The sequence below is a fragment of the Nannospalax galili genome, unplaced genomic scaffold (assembly GCF_000622305.1).
Source record: "Nannospalax galili isolate Female #2095 unplaced genomic scaffold, S.galili_v1.0 scaffold290, whole genome shotgun sequence".
NCBI lineage: Eukaryota > Metazoa > Chordata > Mammalia > Rodentia > Spalacidae > Nannospalax > Nannospalax galili.
This window is the reverse complement of record NW_008331486.1, coordinates 4,783,362-4,797,959: the sequence shown is the minus strand read 5'-3', so window position 1 is coordinate 4,797,959 and position 14,598 is coordinate 4,783,362. Positions and strand designations below refer to the sequence as shown.

Here is a 14,598-nt window from a genome sequence, read left to right as displayed (position 1 = left end):
GTGAGGGACTCTAGTGGCTGAGGTTCCAGACAGTTTTCACTGACTGAGATGAATATTAAGTAATCAGGAAGGTCAGACTTTCAGACACAAAACTGTAAGGGATAAATATGACACTAGATAACAGGATCCAGAGGAATCACTGGACCAGCCAGAAAGATCAGTGTGAAGTCTCTGTGAAGATGACTGGTGGCAAATGACCCAGCACAACATGGCTGAGACTTGCCTTGATATCAAATTACATGAAAAAAGTACTGAGCCAAGAGTACATCCAGCCAATATGGCAGACAGAGCTGACTTTTAAAACCCTCCTTCTCCCTCTAGACACTGAGTTTGACAGGGGAGGTACTCCCAAGTGCCACCAATCAAGGAAGAACTGCAGACCCAAGCAGTGCAAGTGGAGGATGAGCCCAAGGGCCCTCGGGGTCTTTCCCAGAAGAGCATCTTCTCACAGGGATCATGCTGGGGACCTGAGCTAGAGCCAGATGGAGAGCCCTGCAGAGAGCTGAGAGCCACAGGGGACTGACTGTTTCATCCATTTGTGAAACAGGACCTTGGAGAACTCTGCTCATGGCCTGGAGATATGGCCACAGAGCTGACCTTCCATCCAGTGCCAAGAGCCACTCGTAAGAACCTCAGTGCCAAGCCTGCCCCAACACACGCTGTGGAATCCACGTGTATGTTCCTCAGGTCACATGGGAAAATGAGCATCTCCCTTGGGCTGTGGGGCTGGGGCAGAGGCTGTGCAGACAACTTATACTGTGGGGTCTAAGAGGTGGGAGGTCCTGCTGCATATAGTGCTGTAGTGGTGGGGTCTGGGAGCCCATCAGGTAGCCACTTACCAGTTCCATTTTGGGCTGGGTCAACTGCAGGTACCTGGGTATGGGGACAACAGTGGATAGACTGCCTAGCTCAGGGTGGACAGGGACTTACTTGTAGTTGTCATCTTCCACAAACTTCTGGAGCTCCTCAATGTAGCGAACAGACTTCAGGTACTTCTGTACATGGGGCAGGGTGGTGAGGTGATCTGCAAAAAGGGGGGAAAGCCCAGAGGCTTCAGTCTATCCCCAGCCCAGGGACCACTGATGGTGATGCCTCTGGATCCTGAGGCTTGTGCATTCTCCTTGAGGCTAGGCTCGGGGGTCAGGTTTAGGTTCTGCCCTTGTGGAATGTGACCTCAAACATTTGGCCGGGAGGGAGAAGGTAAGGTTGAGGAAAGGTGGAGCCCTGACCTCTAGAATGGACCTGAAACCTGCCTGTGCCCCACACAGGTTTCTAGTGGTGGACAGTTTCCTTCAGTTGTGTGATAGGAAGGAAGGGCCTGCCCAGCCAGTGTGGAAGTCCAATCTGGATGGCAGGCTCTGCACCAGGTCACAGATAGCAGACATCTGTTCCAACCTTCACTCCTGCCTCGTGTTGGAGAAAGACTACCCCCATGGCACAAAGGAGAGACTGAGGCAACTCGCAAAGGTCATATCACTGAGAGGTGGCAAGGCTAGGCTCTGACCCCAGCTCATGTAACACCTGTGCCATGCCATGCGACCTCTTCCTTGGAGTGACTTGTGCCAGCCACTTCACTCTCCATGGACCTTCACCCTCACTGCTTCCTCCTGAGAGGGTCACAGGGTGAGACAGATGCGTCAAGTGGAGAGGCTAGGGGAGAGGAGGAGGTTGTGAAGTGGAGCAGGGAGGTGGGCAGGAGGCCCTCCATCTCCAGGCACCTTGGGGCCCCGGCCTTGTTCTGAGATTCTCTAAGTCCTCAGTGTCCTCATCTCTGAAATGAAGACAATCACATTGGCTTGGACAGGTGGCACAGGCGAGGGAAATGGTGCTGAGTGCACATTTGCTGAGTGCTGGGACATGTAGGCGTTGTGCTAAGGGCTTGGCACCCAGCATAGACCCATTTTCACACGGGAACAAACCATGGAGAGGAAGAAGTGACTTTTCAAGAGGCAGCACTGAGACTCTGACCCCCAGACCTGCAGACCTGGGTCTGTGATTGCTCTGCTGGCTAGGGTGTTTATTCAATGGAGGCTCTAGAACAGACGCTGAGAGCACAAGAGCCCATCAGAGAGCTGACCGAGGCCTCGAACCCCACCTGCTCTGGGATGCTGTGAACTGTGGTCTTCCCAAATAGAAGCTGCTGCTTCTCTCAGCCTGTGTATGACAGGCAGGGCTGGCTTTTTTTCTCAGACCCTGTTGGTGCACCCAGATGTCTACTCCTTTACCCTGCTGTGAAAACTGCTGCAGAGAGGTGACTCCTTGCAGCTCTGTCCTGCATTCTCCTGTCTCTGACTTCCTGCCTGGCTAGTTATAGCCACTCACAAAGAACTGGGGCACCTGGCTCACAGGTGGGCCCCACACCCCCACGTCTACCATCTTGTATGACATCACTGCCCACAGCTAGTATTCTGACTTCTCAGTTACAGAGTCTCCAATGAGCTTCTCCATGGATTCCAGACACCCACCATGGTGCTTACACTTTGACTCTGGCCATGTGCAGCAGGGCCTGGCCAGTGGCTCACCAAATCAAATGTCCCTTTTCTTCTAGACCTGAAGCTAGATTACATGGCCTAGGCTGAGGCAGAAGTGACGTGAGCCTCTTGCAAGTCTGGCCCATAAAATCCACTCTTGTTAGCTTCTCTATTCCTGCCTTTGCCATCTGGGTGAGAGCCCAGGGGAGGCCTCAGATGGAAGAGCCGCAGACGGAAGGAGCCTGCATGGAGGAGAGACGTCTGGGTCCTGCTCACCAGGCTCTTCACAGGTGAGGGAGCCATAGCCAGCTAGACTGGGGGTCTGCCACTCACTGGATGTGTGCTCTTAGTGGCCAGTGTTCGGCCTCATTTTTGTCATGAGTAACACAAAGTGACATCTAGTTTGCAGAGTCTTTGAAGATGAAACCGTTGCGTAAAGGTTTGAAGATTCAAAGTCCATGTTTGAAGCTCAAGATATTAAAACTAAGAGCTTTGTGGGGCTACCTGGTTTCCAGGGCTTTCTTGTGGCTAAGGTACTGAATCCAGATTTCAATGGTGCGATTCACAATTCTAAGCAGCTGGAGTACTAACCGTAGCTGCAGGAAACTTGTAAATCCGCAATGATTCGGAGAATATTGTTCATTTGGTTGGACCGTTGCTCGTTTTCCATGATGCTGCCGGAGGCAGGGTATGCAGAATCGATGTAGATCAAATCCAGAAGGTAGATCCCTAGAAAGGAAGAAGACAGTTATGCTGGGGGCTTGCCACTCACTGTAAGAGTTCAGTACCCCCCTCTGCAGGACGGTAGAAAGGACGACCTATAGGCTTGTATTCCAGCTCTGATGGACACTCTTTTTCACTCAGGAGGCACAACTACAAATCAAACATCTGAGCAATAGCCAAAATGAATGCTGGCAGATACAATGTTGCTTGTACAGCCTTCCACAACAAGGCTTCTGACCTGTAATCCAAATAACAGGACACGAGAGAGGTAGACATGCATGTTTTCCACTGACTAGCAAAGGTGTCGTTTCCAGGAGAACATCCATTCATTTATCTAGCTGTTTGTATCTGTCCACACACATGGGCACAAATGCACACACAATCATAAATTAATTAAGGGACAGAAGAAGAAGTTAAAAATGAGCTATTTCTCTGTACAAATAACCAAGGCCTGGCAGAGAGCTCTCCCAAAGGCAGTTAATTAGAAAATAAGACATAATTCAAAGATGGGCTCTGATAGGCCGATGGTGAACCCGGGGAGTCCAGGGCAATTTGCGTAACTGAGAAGGTGGGGGGGGGGCTGACGCTGCAGCTGCAGCCCGAGCCTCTACACAGCTGTCAGATGACTGACTGCCTACAGAGCTATACTTCAGATGATCTGGGGATAGGGAAGAAAAATGGACGGTACGTTCTTCCAGGGGCCCTCCATGAACAATGCCACTACCTCACCTACCACAGACCTGGTGTTGGGCAGAAGTGACGCAAAGAACTGAAGGCAAAGGGCAGTGAGCGGAGCAAGGAGGACGATGGACAGCAATGCAGATGCTTGAAGGAGAAGATTCAATGACTCCACATCCCTATGCATGAAGCAACATCCATCAGACACATGAAGAAAGAAACCATTGGAAATGGAAAGTGAATTCAAAAATGCTACAACCAGTGGCTGCAGAGACGGCTCAGTGGTTAAGAGCACTTGCAGAGGACCAGGGTTCGGTTCCCAGCATCTACATGATGGCTAACAACCATTCATAACTCCAGTTTCAGGGGATATGATGCCCTCTCTGTCCTCCACAGGCACTGCATGACACAGGTGCACTTACATGCATGTAATACACACATACACATAAAGTAAAAATAATACACAAGTTTTTTTTAAATGCCACACCATAGACTAGGAAGCCTTTGGCTTGCCTCTTTTGGAATTTATATATATGCACGTATATACACATAAACATAAATACACATACATACACATATATGTATATCACAGCTGTACTGATGATATAGTATTTTAATAAAAACTTAATAAGCTTGGGTTTGATTATATGTATGTACAGTGTATGTACTGAGTGTGTATATGTGTGATGTATGCATTTGCATTTGTGCGTGTGCGTGTGTGTGTGTGTGTGTGTGTGTGCGTGCTTCCCTATGCGAGCCCACGTGGAATTCAGAGGTTGATGTCAGGACACCCCCCCCTCATTGTTCTGTACCTTATTTTTTGAGACAATCTATCATTTTGGGAAGATTCCAGGGCTGGAGTTACATGCACAACATGCTGTCATGTCTGTTATTTTTGTTTTTAACACAGGTGCTGGGGATAGGTGCTCACACTTGTGTCACAAGCCCTTTATCCACCAGGCTATCCTCTAGCCTCTAATAAGCTTGGTTTTATATAAATAAAAATACAGTTCTTTTCAGATGCTAATAGAACACAAAAATTGATTTATTCTGGATTATAATGGAAAGTTCATTAGGTTGTAAATAGTAAATGCCATATTGTCCACATTCTCTGACCTTATAGTGAGACACATAAGACCAAAAGGTAGAAAAAATTCTAATCATTTCAAAGTACAGAATCATAAGAAGCTCCAAGGTTGCCAGGTGTGGCACATGCCTTTAACCCCAGCACTCAGGAGGCAGAGGCAGGCGATGTACGTGAACTCAAGGCCAGCATGGTCTATACAGAGAGTTCCAGGCCAGTCAGAGCTACACAGTGAGACTGTCTCAATTAAAAACAAACAAACAAAAACAAGAAAGAAACTCAAAAGTCAAATTCTTTTAAAAAGATCTAAAATAGGGGTTGGCGGGATGGCTCAGGGGTCAAGAGCATTGGCTGCTCTTCCAAAGGACTTGGGTTTGAATCCCAGCACCCAAATGGTGGCTAATGGCCTGTAACTCCAGTTCCAGGGGATCCGACACCCTCTTCTGACCTCCACAGGCATTGTCCAACATGGGCACACTGACATACATGCAGGTAACACACTCATACACATAAAACACAAAACCTTTTAAAAGATCTAAAATAAAACATAAAATCTATCTGAAGAGATACTGAGGGGAACACTGTAGAACAGTCCTGGCTGGGCGTGGTGGCATGTGTCTTTAATCCCAGCCCTCAGGAGGCAGAGGCAGGTGGATTTCTGTGAGATCAAGGCCAGTCTGGTCCACAAAGTGACTTCCAGGTGGACGGGGATTAGGGTGAGCCTGTCAAAAAACAAAAGCAAACAACCCCAAAAAGGATAGTTCTGGGGGCTGAAGAGATGGCTCAGAAGTTAAGAGCACTAGCTGCTCTTACAGAGGATCTGGGTTCAGTTCCCAGCACCCACATTGGATGGCTCACAACTGCCTGTAACTCCAGCTCCAGGGGATCTGACGCCCTCTTCTGGCTTCCATAGGCACTGCATGCATATGGTATACATACATACATGCAGGCAAAACACTAATACACATTAGATAAAAATAATTTTTTTAAAGTGTGGGGTTGGAGAAAGTTAGCTCAGTGGCTTAGAGCACTTGCTGTTCTTAGAGAAGGACCTGGGTTTGGTTCCCAGCACCCAGTTGGTGGCTTATAACTGTTTGTAACTTCAGCTCCATACAGATATGCAAAACACTCATACATATAAAAAGTAAATAAATTTAAAAAATTTTCTTTAAAGTATGGTTCTGGTCAAAGTGGCCATCAGAGAAAAATTTGTACCTTTAAAAGTTTGTATTCAAGGTTATTACACACAGAGGATTTAGTGGGACATGGTAGCACACATCTTTAATCTTGGGAGGTTGAGGCAGGCACAGGCAGATCTCTGTGAGTTCAAGGCCAGCCTGGTCTACATAGCGAGTGCCAGGCCAGCTGGGGCTACAGGAAGACCCTGTCTCAAAAAGACCAAAAAGACAAAAACAAAAACAAACAAATAAACCCCGCAGGATTATTTATCCTTCTGTTAGTATTGAGTTTTAATGTGGATGGATGAGCACTACACTAATAATCACATGTTCATTATCTTATTTGCACTTCTAAATCCCCACTTTGTAAGGAAGGAAAAGGAAACTCAGAGAGGTTGTGCAACTTGCACAAGGTCACACAGCTGGTAAATGATGGAGATGGGAGTGGAACCTTGGCTCCCTCCTCCTGTCCAAACTTCCTGCCACCACAGAGGACCACTAGTCCTGGATACCATGAGTCATTCGTCTGCTTTTAAAATAGCTACACATTGTTCTGGGAAACTGTTAAAATCATAGCAACATGTGCCAGCATGCCTCACACGGGCTATGTCTACTTGCTTGCTTTCTGGTGAGACTATGTTTTCAAATTTTTAGTAATCAGTAATAATTTTGCTTGTTTAGAAGTTCCAAGTTTGGTCATTTTGAATCTACGGTTTTATTCTTTCTCTTGACTTTGTTTCTCCTCTCCTTTCTTAAAAATGTAACTCGGTTACTTCCCTGAGGATTCTACAACGGCAATCCTGAAAATCCCATTACTGCTTCAACCACAACAAAAAAGCATCGCCCAGTGCTGAGCAAGGTAAGGGATGTGGGCCGTGACGTTCCAGATGAAGTGTGTAGATCCAGCCTGGCTGACTCAGAGCTAGGCAGAAACTCAGCCCAGGAACAGAGAAACTGCAGAGAAGAGGAAGAGGGTGGAGGGAACTGAAGCTTCCCAAGGTCTACTGTGAGGTGCACTGTCCCCTCCTAGACCATCACCTCTGGGAGGAGGAGCCTGAGGCTGAGGAGATGAGGAGGCTGCACACACAGTCTGGCAGCTGTGTCAGGACTAACACCACTTCTGTGTGACTGCAGCTCTCATGGTTGTCCTACCAGCCTCCAATGCACAGGGGTGGCCCTTGCTCAGACTCGGCTCTACTCAGAGGCTTGCACTGAGAGGACACCGTGGTCCTAGCTTCCTCTACTGACCTGGAGGACTCCTGAACAGTGTTCTGCAAACCTAGGCCCCAGGAATATGCCTCAGAAGGGTTCAGCACTCCGTTTCTTGCTGGAGATGGGATGGGGATGAGAGGCTCATCCCTGCATAGGAGAACCAATTCCACTGATTCCCTACTACAAAGCATCTAGCACCTGCCTGCGCCTTGGCCCTGAGTGGTTAGGCTAAGGCCACAGTGATAAGGACAGGTAAGTGACCCAGGGAGACCTGCGTCTTGGCAGAAGCACACTGATGGCCTTGCGCTCCCATAACAGACACAGCCACAGAAGAAGTGCATTTTCATAACCACTACATGAGCCCAGGGAAACCTGTTTTGTGTTGTATTAATCAATGACAGGAAGTATTTCTATACCTAGAGCATAATGAGATGCTAAGAATATTCATCTCCCGGCACACTGTGCCAGGAGCTGTGCTGAGCCCTGCCTGGGTTGGGGTAGCGCTCACTACAACTACAACCAGATGCCTGACTGCTCATCAGACCTCACACCCTGGGGCTCAGCTCCCTGAGTGAGTCCCCAGAGTCTGGGGCAGAGCACACAGGGCTGCTCAGTGAATAGGAGCTGAAGAAGGGAATGTGGGAATAAAGGTATATTTTACTTAATCCAGACAATAACCTCATGAGATACTTCTCAAAGCTCTTGTTTCATGGCTAAAGAAAGAGGCAAGTCAAGACACAGATGGTGATCATGGAGCTTGGGGATGCAGCTCAGTTGGGAGAGTACCTGCCCAGCATGCATGAAGCCTGGGGTAACCACATAACCTGGGCATGATGGCATACATCTCTAATCTCAGCACTCTGGAGGTGGAGGCAGGAGGATCAGGAATTCAGGGTATTTTTAGCTATGTGGTAATTTTGAGGTAAGGCCAGCCTGGGATACATAAGACTTCATCTCAAAAAAATGATGATGGTGATAATGATGATGATGGTTAATATCCACTAAGCACTTATTACATCCCTGGTCTTAAACTAATAGGCGTGGCCAGATTATTGCTCTGAAAGGACAATCAATGCTGCCATAAGGGAACCATTTATTCCTCTTCTATAGAAGTAGGACAGAAGCCAGAAGAGGCTATATCACTTCCCTGAGGCCACACAGTGGAAAAGCACCTGGGGCAGGATTCACACACAGCTCTGTCCTGGCCAACCTATTGTTAGTCTTTCTTTCTCACTCCAGAGCCAGATCTGCTGGTGCTGGGCAGCAAGGATGGGAATGTATCAATAGCTGAATGGAGGGTATTTCTCCTTAGGAGTCAACATTCTTCAGGAGGGTGAAGAGACTGAGGCTACTCCCCTGCTACATCTAACATCTGTTCTTCACCTTCCTCAGGCCTGCCCAGACACATCTGTCTCAGGTCTGGTCATCAGTGGCCCACTCAGGCTTGGGGGCCCTGCCAGCTCTGCCACATGACAGGCAGGCAGCTGTGGGGTGAGGGCAAGCGTGGGGCTCAGAGCCAGGAGACCTGAATCTTGGGTCTACTACCTGCCAACTGAGTGGCCTCAGAAAAGCCTTTTCACTTCCCAGGGCCTCAGTTTCCGTGACTGTAAATGGGGTAGACAGTTGTGATTGAAGAGAATCTTCTAGCCCAGGGTCTGGACCACTACAGTAGCCAGGAAGCTGATCTGAACCTGGCTCCCTTGTGGGCCCCACTAAAAGTAGAAGGGAGATGTCCATGGGCATGACGTCCTGGCTATGACTGCCATAGCCATGGATGGTACCTAGACACCAGCCACATGGGGCCACCCTGCAGCTGGACTAGTGCTGGGAGCCCATCTGGACTGGGCCAGCATAGCTCCTGTTCCAATTTAGGCAGTGGCTGTGGCAGATGACACTGCACTGTTGGCCCATGATGATGGACAGTAATTGAACCTCTGGCTTTGGCTTTGGGGATGAGTGGTGTCAGGGACTGGGCTAGACTGAGAGGCGCTGACACAAGGAGGGGGAAGCAGTGGTGACAGACACAGCCACTGTCCGCTGCAAGGGAGGGGTGTGTGTGCTGTTGGTCTCACGACCCTTTCCATGCACCTCGAAGCATGTACTCTCATCCCTCCCATTTTATATGTTAGGAAACTGAGGCTTTGGAGGAAAAGGGAGTGGGCTGAGTTCCCATAGCTTGTGGGTAGGAGGATCAGGGCAGGAATTCATGCCTGTCTGACAGACAGCAGTGCTGGGGTGAGGACTGGGAGGCATGAGCTGGCACAGCGAAGAGGGTCTCAGCTTGAGCTGGAGGTGTGAGGAATGTGGCTGTGGCTTGCCACCTGAGGATACTGTGGCCAGCCAGCACTGCCCAGCACTATGCCCACCCACAGATGAGACCTCCTCTAAGGCAGAAGGACCACCCCCCAAACGACCAAGCTTCTGCCCTGTCCTGCCTTTGTGCCCCACATAGGGCCTGGAAATGCTGCCAGGCCACCACATAGTGCTACCCAGTCTCCACAGTGGGCAGAGACCCCCGGGTCTGGGAGCAGGCATCCCTCAGCTGGCTGGCCTGGGCATGAGGGTTAGGTGGCTAACCTTGTGTCCCGATCCGATCCGTATCTAGGCTCCCCACCAGAGGTGTCCATGAGGAGGGAACACCAGCTGACAAGGGAGATGCTTTCCAAGCAGACTGACCCTGGCTCAGTGGCACACAGAGCCTTCTGCGAGCATGGCGCTCACAGCCCCTCTGAGCCAAAGCCCACGGCTGGCCCGGCTCCCTGCGAGCCCAGGGCCTCACTGTACCCTTGTTCTCCTTGTCTGGCTTCCAGCCCAAGTCTGGTTTTGGTTTTTCTCACATGGCTATCTTCTCAGGATGGAAAATTCTGCTGTGTTGCAGAGTAAGAAACCTCCCGGCAGGAAAGCACAGTCCTTTCCATCTTACTGTGTCTGTTTCTCTCTCTTTCAAAGTCTGAGATGAAAGCCTTCTTTTCTGCGTTCTTTTTGCTCTGCCTGAAAAGATGACTTCCAGAATTCAGAACGAAGAGCCCTGGCACTCAGAACTACACTTGTGTGGTTCCATCCCATAAACCACCCTGATAAGTTCCAAATGAAATAACAGAGCGCCCGCTCATTAGGGTTTGGTGGTTTGGTTTTGTTTAAGACATCACTGAACAGTCCCCACTGTCTGTAGGCAGCGGGGCTCCCTAAGAAGCAGGAAGTGGTATTAATTAGTCCCTGCCAATTAACATCAAGAATGCAAATCAGGAACTTCAGGTCAGATCCTCATTTAAAGAGTAAGCCTTATGGGAAGTGTACACCAGGGAGATAAATGTTTCCCAGGCCTGCAGCAAGGGGGCAGGCCTGGCAGTCACGTGTCAGATGGTAAGGCGCCGTTGTTTCCGATCGAGCACATGTGTCTTTCTGTTTTGTGACTCATGAATCACAAATGCACGTGGCAAAGTCCTGCAGCCTGGGTGGAACCCTGGGGTCCAGGGTATCCAAATCCCCTCCAGGCTCCCCAAGTTGAGGTGAGGACACAGCCTCAGGTTCCCTCTTGCAGTGGGCAGGACTGGACAATCTACAGGTGTGAGGAGGCGGTGGTTGGCTACAATTTCTTCACAGAAAGCTGTGAGGGAATAGCACATGCTGGGGCTGATTAGCAGTCAGAGAGGGGCCAAGAGCAGGGTACAGCTGGTTACTGTTATTGGGCTTGCTTTGTGCTGAGTACTGTGCTCCATAAACCATCTCATCTGATCCTTCAATAACTTTATTGGCAAAAGAAAAGAAGCTGACACTTTTGTCTGCCCAATGCCCCACTCCCCATTCCTTTGGAAACAGCCCGTGATTTTCCTTCAGGGGAAATCATACCTCCCACACTCATAATCCATGTGGTTTTGGGGGCTCTGGAGCAATTCCACTGCCTCCTCTGGCCCGGGGATGAAAACAAATTTTATAAAATAACCACTTGGTAGAGGAAAAGTGCTCACCCAATAATTCAGAGAAGAAAGAAGTGAAATCACAAGCTACCCAAATATAATGCAAAGCCATGCTACTCAGAAAGAATCACAGCCGCAAATGCTTAGATTAATAATTAAGTTTAAAAGGCTCAGGGGCTAGAGAGATGGCTCAGTGGCTGGGAGTGTTTGCTGCTCTTGCAGAGGACCTGAATTCTGTTCCCAACACCCACATCAAGCAGTTCACAATTGCTTGTAACTCCAGACCCAGGAGGATCCTCTGTCTTCTGTGGGTGCCCACACGCGTGCACACATATACACATCTAAAAATAAAATAAATCTTTTTTAAAAAGTAGACAGTATTTACTATACAGAACTAGAAAAATAAAACAAAATACAAAACCAGGAATAATGAATTAAAATTATGTATTTATTTATCATTTATTTATTTATTTACTTATGGTGTGTGTGTGTGTAGGTGAAGCCACAGTGGGAGTATGGAGGTGAGAGATCAACTTGCAGGAATTTTCTCTTCCCACCATGTGGGTCCCAGGGAGTAAACTCATGTTGTCAGGCTTCATGGCAGGCAGGTATCTTTACCCGCTGAGCCAGCTTGCTAGCCCATGAAGTTTTTTTTTTTTAAATCTGAAGTCAAGCAGAATCATAAATAAAGCTGAAAGGTTTTTTTGTTGTTTTTTTAATATTTTATTTATTATTTTTATTTTATGTGTATGAGTATATTGTGTGCATGTATGTGAGTATACCTGTGTCATGCAATGCCATGGAGGTCAGAAGAGGGCTTTGGATTCCCCTGGAACTGGAGTTAAGGACAGTTCGTAACCACCATGTGGGTGCTGGGAATCGAACCCGGGTCCTCTGCAAGAGCAGTCAGTCTCTTAACCGCTGAGCCATCTCTCTAGCCCTGAAAGGTTATTTTTGAAAAATTAATAAAGCAGACAATTCTTTGTCATGAAGGGGGAAATAAGGAATATAGTATTAGGGATGGGAGAGGGCATAGGAGTCCACGGGTAGAGGTGTTAAAATAGTTGTAACTGTGTTTATTTTATTTTTTATATATTTTAAAAATTTTTTATTATTTTATATGTATGAATGTATTGCCTGCATTTATGTGAGGGCACCCGTGTCAGGTCAGAAGAGGGCTTTGGATTCCCCTGGAACTGGAGTTAAGGATGGTTTGTAGCTACCATGTGGGTGCTGGGAATCGAATCCGGGTCCCCTGCAAGAGCAGTCAGTGCTCTTAACCGCTAAGCCATCTCTCCACACCCCCGTAACTGTGTTTAAAATCTAGATGAATAGGTGCTTGCTATGGAAAATTACCTTCTCAAAGTTGTATCGAGAACAGGCAATAAACTTTCACTAACCAAAGCCAGAAAAATATTAATATTAAGGAAGTTACTATCATTAATAAGTCTGATATTTAGATAGTTTTATGGAACTCATCCATAAACCTTTAAGAGAAAAACTGAATATTATTAAAATGTTTCAGGGCATAAAGCAAGTCAGAAGTATTTGCAACTCTTTTTTTAAAGACTGGTGTACCTATTACAGTAAAACCTGGCAGAGGTGGCATTAAAAACAGGAACCGCCAGGCATGGTGGTGCACGCCTTTAATCCCAGCACTTGGGAGGCAGAGGCAAGTGGATCTTTGTGAGTTTGAGGCCAGCCTGGCCTACACACTGAGTTCCAGGATAGCTGGGGCTACAGGGAGACCCTGTCTCAAGAAGACAAAAAACAAAACAAAACAAAAAAACAAACGAACCAGGAACCATGAGGACTGCCCAAAGAATAAAAAGGGCATAGTGACCTCAGTTTGAATCCGTAAGCACCTATGTGAAAAAACCAGGCATGCATCTGTACTCTCAGTGCTGTGGAAACAGAGACAGAAGGGTTCCTGGGGCTCACTGGCCAGCCTAGCTTACTTGGCAAGTTCCAGGACAGTGAGGGGTCCTGTCTCAAAAAATAAGGTAGATGGCTTCTGAGGAATGACACCTGAGGTTGACCTCTGGCTTCCACACATATATGCACACATATGCACATGTACCCACACTCACATGTGTACCTACATGCACATGGACATATACCCACAGAAACAAACAAACAAAAAAAAAGGTGAAGAAAGGAGACTTAGGGTGCACAGGCTCCAAATGCAACATTTTCAAATAAAGCTCATTACTGATGTAAAATACTGATGCTGGGGAGATGTCTCAGCCAGTGAATTGCTTGCTAGACAAGCATGAGGTCCTGAGTTGGCATTCCCAGTACCTGCATAAAAAATGGATGTGTCAGTGTACATCTGAAATCCCAGAGCTGGGGAGCTGGAGACAGGTGGATCCTTCAGCTCACTGGCCAGCCAGCAGAGCAGAACTGATGAGCTTTACATTCAGAGACACTGCCTCAGAAATACAGTGGACAGTGATTGGAGAAGACACCTGATATTGACCTCTGATCTCCATGTATACATGCCCACGTGCACATGTATATACTCCCACATGAAGATGTATACATCACATACACAAAACAATGAAACTATTTTCAAATAATTTAATAAAATAAGCACAATATTAAATAATAAGCCAGACAGTTTTATTATAGGAGTGTGACCCTTTGCTTGTTTTTGAGACAGGGTCTCACTACGTGGCCCTGCTTAGCCTGGAATTCGCTATGTAATCTTGGGGTTCACAAAGGCTTAAGTATGACTTAAAAATCCAAAAGCCGCAGAAAAAGACTGACAGATTGAACCACATTGGACACATACACACCTTGCATGGTTGAAGAAAATGCCATGCACAAAGTTGAAAGACAAATGTCAGGGTGGGGGAAATATTTACATTTTATGACAGCTGATATATAAAGAGCTCTTACAATAAAGACAACATTATACAAGATGGGCAATGTGCAGAAAGTGTAAATAGTAGACGAAGACACGAATGACACCCAAGTCTCCTAATAAGCACATGAGTATATATCGGGACAAGATTTATTTTCTTTGCCATTTTTACTGACAAAGGTGAAATAGATTGATAATCCTAAATTGCTAATGAAAGCATATGGAAACATTTTCTGTTTTTATTGTTTGTTTTTTGAGACAGGGTCTTACCACCTAGCACTGGCTGACCTGGAACTTGCTCTTAGACCAGGCTGGCCTCAAACTCAGAGATCCACCTGCCTCTGACTCCCAACTGAAACAGTTTTTCTTATCCAAGGCTAACTGTACTTCCCTTGGATAGTTACCAATGTACAGTTTCTATCAATGTATAGAAGAGAATTTGGTACCATCTATCAAAATTTCAAATGCA

The 14,598-nt window shown here is 47.3% G+C and overlaps 1 protein-coding gene across 7 annotated transcripts in view; it reads right to left on the bottom strand.

Moving 5' to 3' along the window:
- The window catches only part of Ralgps1 (Ral GEF with PH domain and SH3 binding motif 1), a 269,430-nt gene that overhangs the window by 40,335 nt on the left and 214,497 nt on the right, over nucleotides 1–14,598 (bottom strand). For all 7 annotated transcript variants that reach the window (XM_008824977.2, XM_017796233.2, XM_017796226.2 and 4 more), the window contains exons 9-10: nucleotides 3,063–3,200; nucleotides 931–1,024 (exon numbers count right to left, since the gene is read on the bottom strand). In XM_008824977.2, coding sequence (XP_008823199.1) covers nucleotides 931–1,024; nucleotides 3,063–3,200 — 232 coding nt within the window. The remainder of the gene's footprint in view (nucleotides 1–930; nucleotides 1,025–3,062; nucleotides 3,201–14,598) is intronic.